We start from the raw sequence: 17,466 nt of genomic DNA, 5'->3' as shown, positions 1-17,466 counted from the left end.
ACTTCCCAGCTCATTTGGTATTTTATTTAGAGGCAGGGTCTCACTGAGTTGCTTAGCGCCTCACTAAGTAGCTGAGCCTTGCTTTGAACTTGCCATCTCCTACCTTAGCCTCCTGAGCCACTGGGATCACAGGTGTGTGCCACTGCGCCTGGCTAAAATGCCCCATCTTTATACTTGGCATGTAAGCTAAGTTAGTGTATGTATTCCAAAAAGACTTTTAAAATAAATAACAAAACCTTTTATTATTTAAATTTATATAAAGTTATGAATGTATAATCGTGGTATTTACATCGTACCAGTTAAACTTATGATGCATTTTCTGTCTACTTGTTTGTAATGGGCACAGTTAGGCTCATCAAACCAGAACTGCAGTTACTGACGCTGATCTCCGTGAGTGCATGCTGTGAGGCTGAAACGGCTGATGTGTGGCCAGTGAGCAGTGCTAAGTGGTGCTGAGCACCTAACGTGATTCCGGGCCTCAGAAGCCAGCTAGAGCCCGAGAGATATTACTTTTGATATTTTAAGCTAATTATGTCTTTTTAAAGAAGTGATTCATATACTTGAAAATTCTGTGTGGATAACCAACCACAGACCAGGGCAGTAGTTAAGAACTGAGTAATAGAATTTAGGGGCTTTCGCAGCATTTAGAAAGAGACATTTAACAAAATGTTGCTAATAAACATTATATAAAACAGAAAAGTATCTGATTGATTGATGATTAGAACACAAATCATACCTTTTCACGCCAGGATATTGTCACTCATGTTTCTGAAAAGACATGTTAGTTTTTCCACTGGAACCAATTTCACTTTAAAGGACAGCAGTTTGAAAGGTGGTTCACAACATGGAGCAGGGTAGAATTTGTGATTAGGTTTGTTATAAGAGTTTTTGATGGCTATTTCAGTACTTTTTAATAGCAATAATTATGTTTTTTTTAGTGACGTACTTCCCAGTTGAAAGTTGATTTTTTTAACAGATGATGAATATTATGAGTTTTGCTTTTCTTAACATTACTCATAAGAAAGGAGTTTTACAAAGATCATAGACTATAGAGCTGATCATGAGTTAGCTCTGACTATAAATTGGTTGTTTTCAGCAGAACTAACTGTGGTGAGATGAATGTTTACATTTTGAAAATTTATTTGTTTATTCATTTTTATTGGTTCTTTTTGGTTAAACATAGAAAGAGGTTGTGGGATTCATTTTGATATAATTGTAAAAGCATGGAAAAAAATTTGTTCTCGTTCAGTCCTCAGTATTTCCCCCTTTACTCCCCTCCTCTCTTCCCCTGTTCCCTTCCCTCTACTGATATTCTGCCATTTATAGTTTTTTTTAACTTTAACTTATCGTCTTGTGGATGTGGATGATGGTGAGATTCACTGTGGTATATTCATATACGTACACAGGAAGGTGAGGTCAGATTCATTCCACAGTCTGCCTGTCCCATTCTTCCTCCCTTCCCTTCATTCCCCAAGTCTTCTCCACTGATCTTTCTTCTGTTGTTTTATTCTTCCACCCCCACTCACCCCCTTATTTTGGATTAGCTTCCACATATCTTTGACTTTTGAGGACTGGCTTATTTCACTTAGCATCATAGTCTCCATTTTCATCTATTTACTGACAAATTTTTTATGGCTGAGCAATATGGCGCGCACACACACACTAAATTCATCTGTTGAGGGGCACCTAGGTTGACTCCATGACTTGGCTGTTATGAGTTACTGGCTTCTATAAACATTAGTGTGGCTATCTTACTATCCTGTGCTGATTTTAAATCCTTTGGACACATACAGAGGAGTGGGATAGCTAGGTCACATTACTAATTTTTTGAGGAATCTCTATATTGCTTTCCAGAGTGGTTGCACTGGTTTTCAGCCCTCCCAGTAGTGTATGAGTCTACCTTTTCACCTACATCCTCACCAACGTTTAATGTCACTTTTTTTTTTTTTTTTTTTTTGGTACCAGGGATTGAACCAGGAGCACTTAACCACTGAGCTACATTCCCAGCCCTTTTTGTGTTTAATTTAGAGACAGGATTTCACTGAGTTGCTTAGGGCCTTGCTAAGTTGCTGAGGCTGGCTTTGAACTCACAGTCCTCCTGCCTCGGCCTCCCAGGCCACTGGGATGTTACTTGTATTCTTAAAAATTGCCATTCTGACTGGAGTGAAATGAAATCTCAATGCAGTTTAAATTGCATTTCTCTAATTGTTAGAGATGTTGAACATTCTTTCATATATTTGTTGACCATTTTTATTTCTTCTTTTAAGAAGTCTTCATTTAGTTCCTTTGCCCACTTATTGATTGGGTTTTTGGGTCATTTTAAGTTTTTTAGTTCTTTGTATATCCTGTATGTTAATGCCCTATCAGAGGATCAGGGGGCAGGTTTGCTCCCCTTCTGTAGCCTCTCTCTTCATGATTTTAATTGTTTCTTTCCTTTGAAGAAGCTCTTTAACTTGATGCTGTCCCACATATTGATTTTTTATTTTACCTCTTGTGCTGTAGGAGTCTTGTGAAGGAAGTCACTTCCTGAGTCTCCATGTTGGAGTGTTGAGCCTACATTTTCTTCTAACCACTGTAGGCTTTCTGGTTTGGGTCTTTGATCCACTTTGAGTTGAGTTTTGTGCATGGCAAAAGACAGAGGTTACATTTTATTCTACTACATACAGATTTCCAGTTTTCCTAGCAGCATTTGTTAAAAAGGCCATCTTTTCTCTAATGTATGCTTTTGGCACCTTTGTCGAGTGTTTATGTGGGTTTGTCGTTGTCTTTTATTCCGTTCCGTTGGCATTCATGCCTGCTGTGGTGCCAGGACCATATGTTTTGTCACTGTAGCTCTGTGGTGTAATTGAGGTTCAGTTTTGTGATGCCTCCTGCTTTGCGCTTCTCACTAAGGATTCCTTTGGTTATTCTGGGTCTTATTTTTCCAGGTGAATTTCATAAATGCTTTTTCTAGTTTTGTGAAGAACTTCATTGTATTTTTTATGGGAATTGCTTTGAATCTCTGTAGTGCTTTTGATTGTATAGCCATTTTGGTAATATGGGTTCTGCCTATCCAAGAACATGGAAGATCTTTCCATCTTCTAAGGTCTTCTTCAATTTCTTTCTTTAGTGTTCTGTAGTTTTCATTGTAGAGAACTTTCATCTCTTTTGTTAGATTTATTCCCCCATTTTTTTTTTTTTAGGACTGTTTTGAATAGGAATGGTGAGAGTGGCCACTCTTATCTGATTCCTGTTTTTAGAGGTAATGGCGTGCAGGTTTTCTCCATCCAGAGTAATGCTGGGCTTGGAGTTGTCATATGTGGCCTTTACAGTGTTGAGGCAAGTTCCTTTGGTCCCTAGTTTCTTCAGTATTTTTAACATGAATGGGTGCTGAAATTTATCAAACGGGTTTTCTGCATTTATTGAGATAATCATGTGATTCTTGTCCTTAAGCCTATTTAAGTGGTAAGTTACGTTTGCTGATTTCCATATGTTGAACTCTGAATGAAACCTACTTGATTAGGGTTGCACTCTCTTTTTAATGTGTTTTTGTATACGGTTTGCCAATATTTTATTATAAATTTTTATATCTGTGTTCACTGAGGTTATTGGTCTCTGGAGTGTTTTTTCCTTGATGTGTTGTTGTCTAGTTTTGGTGTCAGGTGATACTGGCTTTGTAGGAAGAGTTTGGCATATTCCATCCTTTTCTGTTCATAGAATAATTTGAGAGTATTAATAGTAGTCCTTCTTTGAAGGTCTGGTAAAACAGCCAAGAATCTCTCTGGTCCTGGACTTTTCTTCGTTGGAAGGTTGTTGATAACTGATCTGTTTAAGTTTTCTGTATCCTTCAATTTGGATGGGTCATAGATCTCTAGGTATTTGTCAGTATCTCAAGTTTTTCTAGCTTATTGGGGAAGAAATTTTGAAAATACTTTCTGATGACCCTGTATTTCATAATGTTTGTGGTGATATTTCCTTTTTCATCTCAAATTTTGATAATTGAATTTTTGCCCTCTTTGATTAGTTTGGCTAAGGGCTTATTAATTTAGTTTATCCTTTCAAAAATCCAACTCTTTGTTTCATTGCTCTTTTGTATTTTTTCTTCTTCTCAATTTCATTGATTTCAGCTCTGATTTTAATTATTTCCTGCCTTCTACTGATTTTGGTTTCTTCTTCTTTTTCCAGGGCCTTGAGATGCAATGTTAGATTATTTATTTGGTATCTTTCTATTCTTTCAATGTGTGAGCTCAATGCTGTGAATTTCTCTCTTAGAACTGCCTTCATACTGCCCAGAGATTTTGAAATGTTGTATCACTATTCTCATTTACCTCTAAAATTTTAATTTCTCCCTTGATTTCTTCTGCTATCCATTCATTATGTAAAAGTATATTATTTAATCTCCAGATATTAGAGTGGTTTCTGTTTTTTATCTTATTTATTTCTAATTTCATTTCTGATAGAATGCAAGGTATTATCTCTGTTTTATTGTGTTTGCCAGCATTTGCTTTGTGACCTCAAAGCGGTGTATTTTGGAAACTGTTCCAGATGCTGCTGAGAAGAAAGTAAAATCAGTCGTTGATGGATAAAATACTCTACAGATATCTGTTAGGTCCATATTATTAATTGTATTCTTTTAGTTCTGTAGAATTTTAGCTTAGTTTTTGTTTGGATGATCTATCCAGTGGTGAGAGAGACATGTTGAAGTCACTTAATATTATTGTATTGTTGTCTATTTGATTCTTAATGTTAAGAAGGGTTTATTTGGGGCTGGGGTTCAGTGGTAGATTGCTTGCCTAGAATGTTCGAGGCCTGGGTTAGATCCTCAGCACCATGTAAAAATCAATAAATGGAATGAAGGTGTTGTGTCCAACTACAACTAAAAAGTAAATATTAAAAAAAAGAAGAGTTTATTTGATGTATGTAGACGCTTAGTTGTTTGGGACATAAGTATTTACAATCAATATATCTTGTTGATGGTATGATTCCTGTAAGAAGTATAAAGTGACCTTTTTTGTCTCTTTTGATGAGTCTTCACTTCAGGTCCACTTTATCTGATATAAGAATATCAACCCACGCTTGTTTATGAGTCCCAGGTGAATTGTATTTTTTTTCCCTCCTTTCACCTTCAGTCTGTGGATGTCTTGCCTGTGGGGTATGTTTCTTGTAGTCAGCGATTGTTGAGTCTTGTTTTTCAATCCAGTCTGTGAACCTGTAGTTTTTGATTAAATAGTTTAGACCATTTATATTTAATGTTATTATCAAAAGGCGAGTTTTATTTTCTGCCATTTTTGATTCATTTCTAATGTTAAAATTGGACTTCATTATTTTTTGATTGACTTTTCTAATGTAATTCCTCCCTATGCTGGTTTTTATTTTTATTTTTTCATTTCTTCTTCATGGAATATTTTGTGAATATGTTTTATAGTATAGGTTTTCTAGTTATGAATTCTTTTAGCTTTCATTTATCATGGAAGTTTTTATCTCATCTTCAATTCTGAAGTTTAATTTTTGCTTGATATGGTATTCTTGGTTGGCACCCATTTTCTTTCAGTGCTTCATGTGTATTATCACAAGCCCTTCTGGCTTTAGGATCTGGGTTGAGAAATCATTTGAAATCTGGATTGGTTTACCTTTCAGTGTGACCAACCATTTTTCTCCTGAAGCTTTAAAAATTTTATTTATTTTATGTTAGACATTTTCATAATATTGTGTTTTGGAGTGGAACTATTGTGATTTTGTATATTGGGAGTTCTGTATGCCTCTTGTATTTTAATTTCCATCTCATTCTTAAGGTTTGGAAATTTTTCTTATACTATTTCATTGAAAAGATTGTACATCCCTTTAGCTTGTATTTTAGAGCCTTCGTCTACCTCAATGATTCTAAAATTTGGCCTCTTGATGTTATCACAAATTTCTTGACTATTCTGTTCATGGTGTCTTAACATCTTTTCTTTATGGTCAACTTTATTTTGAAGATTATGTACTTTGTCTTTGAGGATTAAAAATCTGTCTTCAAAGTGGCCTAACCTGTTGGTGGTGCATTCCACTGAATTTTTAATTTAGTTTGTTGATTCTTTTATTTCCAGGATTTCTGTTTGGTTGTTTTTTTCAGAATCTATCTCTTTATTGAAGTGATCTTTCACTTTCTATATTTTCTGTGATTTCACTTCTTACATTTCTTTTAGCTCATAGAACATTTTAACTGTGAACTTTCTAAATTCCTTCTCTGGCATTCCCTCTACTGTAGTGTCAATGAAGTCTGTTGTTCAAGCATTATAGACTGTTTGGGATGGTTTGGTTCCTTGCTTTTCATATTGTTTGATGTCTACCTATCCATCCGTATAGTTCTCACTTCTTCTAAGCGAAGAGCTACTTTGTGAGCTTCTTTCTCTTAAGAGCCCTGGTTTGGGTGAATGTCTAGTTAATGATATTTTAAGTTGTGATCTCAATATTAGCACTACTTTAAGAAATGCTACTGAGCCCCATGGACTATAATCACTATAGAGCAAAGCCTTGTTATTTATATTCAACCTTATAAGAAACAAAAACTTACTGCAGTTGTTCTCCACACTCACGTTCAGGTGTAAACCTATAATAATCTTTGGAATAAGTCAGTAATTAGTTGGTAAATTTAATAAACTTACCTTAAATGAGGCTAAAAGGGGGAGGAATAAACATTGTCAAGGTGAAGAAAATTCTTGTTCAATTTCGGTTTGGATTTCGTTGAGGTTTGGACATTTAGCAGATGTCCATCAGTTTTTGGTTCTGGATCTCTCACAAGTTGCAGGGCCACAGGAGCCAAGTCCCTAGTTTTTATGAGCCTCCAACAGCAGCTTCTGGTTTGTCAGCCCAGAGGCTTGCAGCTGAATGCTTGGAGGGCGCACTGGTGTGAGTTGGCTGTTTCTACTGTGTGCCGTAGTTCAGGATGCAGGCTCTGAGGCGCCCTGTGTTTGCTGTGGGTCATTGTGTATCTGCTCCTCTCTATAGAATCCTTTTCATGGTAGGGAAGATCCTGGTAGCCATGAGCACAGGAACTCTGGTTGTGGGATTTCTGCATGTGTTCTGTGGTGCAGTGGCCCTGGCTGGCCACTCTGTGAGATACTGCAGTGAAGGGTGTCAGGTGGTTCACCTGGACTCTAGTTTCCACTGCCCCCGGTTGTGAATGGTGGGCGTTGATTCCCTCTATTTACTAAGTCTGATGCAAGGTCCACAAGTGCCCAACAAGGCCTTCTCAGTCTTCATTTGTGATCATGGGTCAGGCTGTGTGCCACTGAAGGCGGGGCGGCCTCTTCTTTCTGTGAAGGCTCTGGTCATTTTCCACCTCAGGCAGTTTTGGGAGTGGTGAATGAATTATGAGTCATTGAACTGCCCAGCTGCAGGGGTGATGTTTCTCTTGAGACTTTCTTGGTACAAAGATTCTGAGAAAACTGCCCAGTTGTATGGTGATGCCCTGTTCAAAGGAAAATCCCTTGCTAGCCAAAGAATTTTGTTGGTTCACAATCTTGGGTTCAAACACCTACTGCCCACAGGTGGAGAAGGCAGAGAATCATAGGCTTGAGCCAGTGATCCCTCTGTTTATCTTGAAGAAGCTTTCTCCCGATGCATCCTTGTGATGTTTAAACCCACGCAGTGAAGGCACTGAGCTTGCTCCTGGTCATCTCCCTCCGCCAGAGGCAGGCTGGACCTCGGCGCCCTGGCCTTGTCTCCACTTTTGTTCTGTCTGTCTTCTTCCTAATCCCCTCGTCAGCCGGTTCACGTAGCCCTGGATAAACTGCCATGCAGGACACGACAAGGCAGCTTCCCCCCATGTGGCCCCACCACCCTGGGTCCTCCCCCAACGTCAGTGGACAGGGCCTGGTGACCTTTCCTCTCCCTGGGGCCTAAGCTGCTTTGTAGCTGTGTGTCTCAGGGGAGCAGTGGGGCGCTGCCCAGAGCTTCTGCCCTGGCCTGGGTTTACAGGCCGAGCAGCGTGAGGCACAGTTCCTGCCAGGTCCCCACCAGCCTCGTCTGTTCCCTCGTTCATGGTGAGGGGCAGGGGAGAGGCTTCAGTGAATTTTGACTGGTAGCGGTCTTCCTGGAAGTTCTTTCTGGCCAGATCATTAAAAGGTCCCCAGGTAGGGGCCTGCCCTCCGGTTTGATTTGCAGCTGTCTGATTTAAGGGGTGAATGGTCAGCTGAGGGCTCCCCAGGATGACTGTGGACCCACAGCTCAGTTTTCTTTTCACACTTTGGCTTTCAACTCTTTGCTCTGTCTTAAGGAGCCTTTAGTTGGTTACCTTCACACTTTAAATTTTGTCTGTCTTTCCAAAATGTTTTTAAGTGGGTGAGTTTAAGAGATTATCTGTGCCCCCTTCTCTCCCCAGGTTCAGTTTTGGGGTTAGGGGACTCTGAGTTTGTTTTCTTCTCTGGTAATCTATCTTCCATGTCTCAGACTTTGTAATATTGAGACTATTTTTTTTAAATAACTTTAAAAATATTATTTATTTTAAAGTGTCCATAACTGGCATATTTGTTTTTCAATTTAAGTTTTTTATAGCTGTCTTATATATGTGACAATTGAACATAATGGATTGAAATTGTTGGTTTGTTAAGAAATTATCAGAATATTAAATTCTCAGAAAATTAACAGTAATTCCAGTAATTGGATAATCTATAATTTTCTATAGGTTAATATTAAAAGCATTTATTTTGTTGCTCACCTCTCAATTCTGCTTTTCCTTTGCCATCTCCTTGTAAGGAGACCAGAACTTGCTGCCTAGCTCACTTTTGCCATCTTCCTGTCCATAAATGAATTTTCAAAAATGTTTGTGTAAATGACCTATGAATGCAGGTATGCTTTCATTTTCCCCTGATAGCCATGCTAACAATTTCTATGCATGTAGACTATTTTCAAGTACAAATTCCAATAGTAAATTATTGTCCAGTGTGGTTGTTGTCTAAAGCAAATAATAACCATGTAGTAATTGAATTAATTTATTTTTAAAAATCCTGTAGGTTTTTCAAAAGGACCATCTCTTTTTTTAAAATATGGGTTTTCTTTCCTATCACTGCACCTTCTTAATTCCTTCTCCTCCAACTCCTATTCTTCAAGACTCTACAAAAATCATTCTATAGGAAATAGTGTTAATGCTCAGTAAATTAGAAATGTTCGGAAGAATTTGAAATAAAGAAAATTCAACCCTCCCACATCCCACACCCATTCTCATCCTCTAGGAAGGTGACACTGTTTCTTATGTTGGGCTGCATCCAGATTATCTTTTCTCTGTTTCCTAGTGATCTGGAGCCTGAGTGGCTGGACAGTGTGCAGAAAAATGGAGAACTGCTGTACTTGGAGTTGAGTGAGGGCGAAGAGGAGAGCCTCCTTCCTGAGACACCAACTGTGAACCACGTCAGGTTCAGTGACAATGAGATCATCATTGAAGAGGGTGACTACAAAGAAAGAAAAAAGTGTGAACCCAAACTCAAGCGATTTACCAAAATTTTAAAAAGTAAAAGACTTTTACCCAAGCGCAACAATAAAAAAAATAGCAGTGATAATGGGCCAGTATCCATTCTAAAGCATCAGTCCAATCAGAAGACAGGAGTCATTATCCAACAGCAGTACAAAGATGTGAATGTTTATGTGAATCCCAAAAAGCTCACCGTCACAAAAGCCAAAGAACAGCTCAGACTTCTAGAAGTGCTGGTTGGAATTATCCACCAGACCAAGTGGAGCTGGAGGAGAAGTGAGAGGCAGGGCGATGGAGAGAGGCTTGTGGTCCACGGCCTGTCGCCAGGAGGGTCCGCTATGAAGAGTGGTCAGATAGTAGTTGGTAAGTGTCACTGATGAACGTCGGCGTTGTTTGCAAGATTCATGATTAGTGATAATGCCTTGTGAGAGCTGTGATTAAAGAAACTGTTATAGAGGGTCTCACAGATTAAGGGCTGATGAGTGATCCACTGATTATTTCTCTGTGGTAGAGAAATTGTTGCAGTTGGTGTACCACAAGGCACAGTGTTCTTAAAATAAGTGGTTCAGTGTGTTGAATACATGTGCTCCTTGTTCAGGCCAGGCGATAGCCTAATTTTAAAGTTTTGATTATGTAATTTTATTCAAGCTTGGTTATATTTGCTGACAAGAAAAAGAAAATAAGTTGATTGTATGGTGATAATTTAGGCTTGAATGGCTGCATCCAATAGCATGCTATAAAAATCTATAATTTATGAATAAAAATACCTTTAAATTGTATGTTTGCACTTGAGTACACTAAGTTCTTGGACTTAAACTACACTTAAACTGTTTCATTTGGCACACTTAGCAACAGTAGTATTATACATAAATTTCCTTTTAAGGGTGTTTGTCATAAAATACTCCACTGATTTTGAGGAAAAGCGTAAGTCCTCAAGTTATTCTGAATATGCATTAAGACGAGCATTCTGTGTTGCCGACAGATTTTAAGGTGTTGCATATAATGTTTGCATTAGTAGCAATCTTTCTTTCTTTTTTTTTTTTGGTACCAGCAGTTGAACCCAGAGGTGCTTAATCACTGAGCACATCCCAGTCCTTTTTGTTTTTTATTTAGAGACAGGGTCTCACTGAGTTGCTTAGGGCCTCACTAATTTGCTGAGCTGGCTTTGAATTAGTGATCCTCCTGCACTGCTGGGATTATGGGCATGTGCCACTATGCCTGGCTAGTAGCAATCTTATTAATTAAAGATAAGGTCAGTGTTATTGGGGCTGGGTTTATTACTCAGTGGTAGAGCGCTTGCCTAGCACATGTGAGGCATTGGGTTTGAGCCTCAGCACCACATACAAATAAATAAATTAATTGAATAAAGGTATTGAAAAATTTCAACATGCATTAAAAAAAGATGAAGTCTGTATTATTAATGAAACTTAAAATTATAATAGTTCTAGAACCTGACAGTCTTTTAAGTTGACCCAGCTTAAGAGATTAGACAGAGAAGATTTTTCAGATACTTCAGAAACATTTTTAAGTTAAGTATGTCTGACTTGAAGTCTGAGTTTCAGTTTTTTATTCATAGATTCAACAAATTAAACATTTTTTGAGCTTCTACTAAGTGCCAAGAATGCAAAGATTGCTGTCACAATCTGATACTCTTATAAAGGAGCTCATATTCTACTGGAAGGGATGGATCACAAAGAGGCAGAGAGTTTCACACACTGTGATAACTCTTTACACAGAGGGTCCTCCAGAATCGTGTAAGAAGAACCTCAGGGCAAAGTGTGTGTTCTAAAGTGGCAGCAACAGCATCTTCATGTAGTCTTCTCACACTGTGATATCCATATTTCCTAGGGAGAATTACATCCGTGTCCTCAAGTCTGGGTGGGCCTGTAACTACAGATTAAGTGATGCTGTGTGACTTACAAGGTTGGGTCATAAAAGGTGATACTGCTTCTGCCTGGTTCTTTTGGGGACACTTGTTCTTGGAACCCAGTCACCATTCTGTGAGAAGGCCAGGCCAGATGGAGAAGCCGGGAGTGGTGATCTGACTGACAGCCTAGCTGAGGTCCCACCCATCAGACCTGAGTGGAGAAGCTTCCAGGACGACTCCAGCCCCAGCCCCACCTGGCTGTAAATGTGTGAGGAGCCTCTTGTGGGAACCTTAGTTGAGCCCAGAGCCAGAACGGATAACAAATTAATGTGGTGGTTTCAAGCCACTGAATGTTCTAGATGGTTTGTAATGCAGCAGTTGATAACCAGAGTGGGAGCTAGTGTCCACTTGTATGCTGTTAGTGCTGAAATTTCTTTCTTGTAAAATAATGAGATTGAACTAAACTATTTCTCAGGTTAGTTTTTTTACTTCTACAGAAGGCCAAGATTCCCACTTAGGAAATCCTGCCTGGTTGTTTGCTGACCACCTGTTTTCCCATCCCACATGATGGGAAACAGCCAAGACCTTCTTTTTCCACATACCTGGGGCCTTTCCTCAGTATCTGTTTGGACTGGTTTACAGACAGATATCTACAGTTCCTGTTATCCTCTTGACATCTGGTGTAAAGGAAAGAGAATGAACCACAGAGAGGAAGAAAGCTTCTACCGTGTGTGTGGGGGGAGTCCTGCTATTTTTCCTTTAAGAAAAATTCTAATTTTCTTTGGTCTTTGTTAGTATACTGCCTTACCAAATATGAACAAAGGGGGAAAGAAGCCTATAGTTTCCTCTAAATGTCATAGTGTAGGATCAACTATGAATGATCAAATAATCCAAATAAATGTCATTCCTTCAACAGACATATGTTGAGCATCTGCCATGCACCAAGCACTGTGTCAGCATTTTCCTCCACACACACATAGGTATCTATGGCTTTCAACAGAAAGTGTACATATAAGGAACCAATATATATGTAAACTTTTTGAGTCTCAAAAAGTATCCATATAGGGGCTGGGGCTGTGGTTCAGCGGTGGAGCGCTTGCCTAGCATGTGTGAGGCCCTGGGTTCAATCCTCAGCACCACATAAAAATAAATAAAATAAAGATATTGTGTCCAACTAAAAAATAAATAAAAAATTTAAAGTATCCATATAGGAAAAAAAGGAGAGTTGGCTCTTATTTCACACCTTTCATAAAAATCAATTTTGAGTACAGTGTGCATCTGAATATAAAAGATAAAAGATTTCAATAATATGGGAGAATAGCTTCAAAACTTCAGAAAGGTTTATTATATAATATTAATCACAAAATAAAATATTGCATTGAAATTAAGAACTTGGGTTTAATCAAAAGATATGCTATGTAAGAGTCAAAAAAGGCCAACCTTCTAGAACTGACAAAGAGCTTCTATAAAACAAACTGCAAATTCAGTAATAAAAATATAGACAACCCAGTTGAATAATGGACAAGAAACCCAAGCAGGCACTACACACAAGAGGATATCCAAATGACTATAAAACATACAAAAGGCTTTCAACTTTACTATTCATCAGAGAAATACAAATTGAAGCCACAATGAGACACCACTGCCTATGAGGTCCTTCATAATCCTGACAGATGTGGTCTCAAACACCATATCCCATGGGGCATGATGGCACACACCTGTAATCCCAGCAACTGGGGAGGCTGAGGCAGGAGGATCTCGAGTTCAAAGCCAGCCTCAGCAACTTAGTGAGGTGCTAAAGCAACTCAGTGAGACCCTGTCTCTAAATAAAATACAAAATAGGGCTGGGGATGTGGCTCGGTGGTCGAGTGCTTCTGAGTTCAATCCCTGATACTCAAAATAAACAAACAGAAAACCCCACTATATCCCTAAATGTTAAAACCCTAAAAAAAGCAAAATTCCTAATTCTTAAAATCTCAAAAATCATAATCCCAGAAGATTAAAATCCCAAATATCAAAATTCTGAAAGCTGAAATCCTCCAAACTGAAATTCCCATGGGAGAAAGAAAAAGAAATAAAAGTGGGGGGGGGGGAGTCCCATAAGAGAAGTAGAAAGCTGAATTCTGGGGATAGCATACAATGTGACAGTGACAAAAACTTCTGATTAAAAACTCAATTAAAGAAACTTCAGTGAATTAAAGCTTCATTTTTGAAGAAGCCAGCAAAGGTCCTGACTGGTTCAAAAATAATCAGGCGCACGGAGGATAAGAAAACACTTGTGCAGCGGTGTTGCAGTTTGATCCTCAGGATTGTGTCTGTAACCTGTGGCGTCTGCAAGTGCACCTGGAGTGCACCTGGAGTGGATTTCCACATACTGAAAACAGCTCAGCACGAAGATGGGAGATTTAATAGGGACTGCTCATGTCCGTGTGGATCAAATCATAGAATTTCAAAAGGGGCAGAGCTATGCGGGAAATGAATATGAACTCCAAGGAGAACCATTCCCTAAAAGATAAAAGGCAGCTCTTTATCACAATGCAAGACCTCAAAGTCCAGTTAATGAGTGTGAAAGTGCCAGCTCTCACGGGCAACTTGTGCTGTTGCCCATGATTAATCCCTGTGTGCACTTTTTCCTGTATCAACTTTTCTTTATAGCTTTTATGGGTTTTTGATTTTGCCTCTTTAGTTTTTTTGTTTGTTTGTTTTTATCACCCCAGTATTTTTAAACTGCCAACATTATTTTTTACAATTATATTGTAGATTTTGCTTTTACCTCATTTTCAATACTGGAGTTCTAAATTGTGTAATTTTTGTGTAAAGTCATCTAGAGAATTCTAATTTGTATGTTTTGGATGTGAGGTGTCCCTCAAAAGCTCACGTGTGAGACAATGTAAGAAGGTTTGAAGGAGAAATGTTTGGTTTATCACTTTAAACTAATCCTGCTGGGATTAACTGAGTGATGGCTGGAGGCAGGTGGAGTGTGGCTGGAGGAAGTGGTTCGTTGTGGGTGTGGCTATGGGATATATATATAGTATCTGCAGAGTGGAGTCTCTCTCTGTTTTCTGATCATCATGTGAGCCATTTCCCTCCAACGTACTCTTCCACCATGTTATTCTGCCTCACATTGAGCCCCATGGAATGGAGCCGGCCTTCTGTGGTCTAAGACCCCTGAAACCATGAGCCTTCAAATAAACATTTCCTCCTTGACAAATGCCTGGTTGGATCTTTAAGTCACAGTGGCGAAAAGCCTACTAAAACATAAATTTTAAAAATATCTGCATTTATGACAGATGTACTCCGCTCTTTAGATGGCCACGTATGCATTGATAACCCATTGTGGTGTTTGATGAATCTCATCAGAAGACGTGAGTTATTAGGATCAGCACTCCAACAACAGGCACCAACATTTTTAAAAAGACCCCTACAGCTCAAGAAATAAAACCAAGTATCAGTAAATGGTACAATATCAAAGTAAAAATTTCAGCAAAGGAGATAATTCAGAACATGAAGAGAGAGCCTACAGAATGGGAGAAAATCTTTGCAAGGTACTCCTTTCATAAGGGATTAATATCCAGGAATGTTAAGAACTCAGAAAACTTAACACCAAAAAAGCAAATAGACTAATCAATAAATCGGTAAAAGAGCTAAACAGACATTTCTCAAAAGAAGAAATACAAATGGCCAACAGATACATGGAAAAAAATGTTCAACATCTCTAGCACTTAGCAAATCAAAACTAGAGAGAGATTTCATCTTACTCTAGTCAGAATGGCAATGATCGAGGATACAAATCATAATAAATGCTGATGAGGATGTGAGGGAAAAGGTACACTGTTATATTGTTGGTGGGACTGCAAATTAGTGTAGCTACTCTGGGAAGCAGTGTGGCGGTTCCTCAAAAGATTAGAAATGAGACCACCACATTACCCAGCTGTCCCACTCCTTGGTATTTATCCAAAAGAACTAAAATCATCAGAATACTATGTGATGCAGGCACATCAATGGTTGTAGCAACACAGCTCACAATAGCCAAGCTATGGAACCAGCCTGAGTGCCTATCAACAGATGAATGCATAAAGAAAATGTGGTATATACACAATGGAGTTTTACTCAGCCATAAAGAAAAATGAAATTACAGCATCTGCTGGTAAATGGGTAAAGCTGAAGAATTTCATGTTACGTGAAATAAGCCAGGCCCAGAAAGTCAGAGGTCGAATGCTTTTTCTCATATGCAGAAGCTAAAGCAAAATAAGACAAATGGGGGACCCGGCTGAGGCTCAGTGGTAGAGTGCTTGGCTAACGTGTGAGGCCCTGGGCACGATCCTTAGCACCACTAAAATAAATAAAATAAATGTATTATGTCCAACTACGTCTAAAAATATATATTAAAAAGAAAAAAGAGGAGTGTGTGGGAATACCATGAAAATAAAAGACAGGTCAGTGGAGTAGGGAAGGGGGGTATGAGAGTGAGGGGGAGGAAAAGGGAAGAACTGCAGAAAGAAACTGACAGAATTGTGCTGTGTACATATATGTAGAGACCGCAGAGATCTTCACCTTTATATTATCCACAAAGCACCATTAAAAAAAAAAAAATATATATATATATATAGTAGGAACACCAATAGAGGAAGGGGAACAGGGGGAGGGAGGAGGGAGAGGAAGAGGAAGTGGAGGGACTGAGTTGGAGCAAATTCTATTCCATGCTTGTATGATTATGTCAAGATGAACCCCACTGTTTTGTATAACTAGAGTGCACTGATAAACACATCAGAGAACGCTGTGTTGGCCATCACGTTATTGCAGATGACTGCAGGTGTCACGCTGGGTGCACACAGTTCTTGCCTGTTTTTATGAGTATGATTTGTCTGCTCATAGCTGTTATACCCATGTACTATCATTAGCATACCCGAGCTTTTATGCGTATAAAAATTGATATATTATTATTTCCTTTTGTGTAAAATGGTCCTTGAAGTATTCTGTTGTGGAGTTTCTTATTTGATTTTGGTACTGTGTATTTAAGCCAGGGATGCTTTGCCCCTGAACTATATCCTGAATCCTTTTTCTAGTTTTTATTTTAGGACGGGTCTTGCTAAGTTGCTGAGGGCCTCATTGAGTTGCTGAAGCTGGCCTCAAACTTGCAATCCTTCTGCCTCAGCCTCCCAAGTTGCTGGGCTTATAGGTGTGCACTACCATGCCCAGCTGTTCCAATGTTTTTTTTGTTGTTGTTGTTCCTCAAATTAATCCTCTTTAAAAACATAAATAAATGTCTTTTAAAGAATCTTTTAAAATAATTTTCCCAAAATTATATTTTCAGGATATTTTTCTTTTTATAGTGCATAATAGTGGGGTTCATTTTCACGTAATCATGCAAGCATGGGATATAATTTGCTCCACTTCAATCCCCATTGTTTCTTTTCCTTCCCCTCCTCCTTCTCCCTGTTACCCTTCCTCTACTCTCCTGGTCTTCCTTTTATTTATTTATAATGTTTTTTAAATAAGTGCTTTATAGATCTACATAAAGGTGAAATTCACTGTGGGGCATTCATAGAGGTACATAGCAGAATTCTGTCAGTTTCATCCCACTGTTCCCTCATTTTCCTGTCCCTTCTCCCTCCCACTCATCTCCCTTCTATTTTCAGAGGATTCCACCACAAACACCTTTTCCCCCCTTATTTTGATCTAACTTCCATATTATCTTTCTGAATTTTAGATGTTTAGGGATTTTTTTTCTTTATTATGGTGTTCAGGATTGTATGTTTTAGGACGATTCCCCCAAACACCACTCCACAGACCTCAGGGCCTCTAACATTAAAATGACTAATAACAACAAGTGTTAGGATTTGGATTAGCATTTGAATAACTCTCGTTGGAAAATTCTTTTAGTAGTATCTACTAAAACTGAATATACGTATTCCCTATGATACAGAAGTTCTTCTAAGTGAAAATATAATTATATTGGAAAGGCCTTTACCCAAATTTCTTAGTGGTATTATCTGTAAGAGCTAAAATTGAAAACAGCTGGTGAGATCAATCCAATAGGTAAATGGATAATTTGTGAAATATCATCACAATAGAATGTCATATGGTAATAAAAATAAACTGTGGCTACATGCAACAACATAGATATTTCTCATAATCATAATGTTCAAGCAAAAGCTAAGTACAAGCTGGC

The 17,466-nt window shown here is 38.5% G+C and overlaps 1 protein-coding gene across 2 annotated transcripts in view; it reads left to right on the top strand.

Annotated features, from left to right (window-relative positions):
* The window catches only part of INTU (inturned planar cell polarity protein), a 114,164-nt gene that overhangs the window by 18,563 nt on the left and 78,135 nt on the right, over nucleotides 1–17,466 (top strand). For both annotated transcript variants that reach the window (XM_081303819.1, XM_081303818.1), the window contains exon 2: nucleotides 9,252–9,790. In XM_081303819.1, the coding sequence (XP_081159945.1) occupies nucleotides 9,252–9,790 (539 nt within the window). The remainder of the gene's footprint in view (nucleotides 1–9,251; nucleotides 9,791–17,466) is intronic.

The sequence above is a fragment of the Spermophilus citellus genome (genome assembly GCF_964194105.1).
Source record: "Spermophilus citellus genome assembly, chromosome: 8".
Taxonomy (NCBI): domain Eukaryota; kingdom Metazoa; phylum Chordata; class Mammalia; order Rodentia; family Sciuridae; genus Spermophilus; species Spermophilus citellus.
The sequence above is the reverse complement of the archived record's forward strand: the minus strand, read 5'-3'. Positions and strand labels throughout refer to the sequence as shown.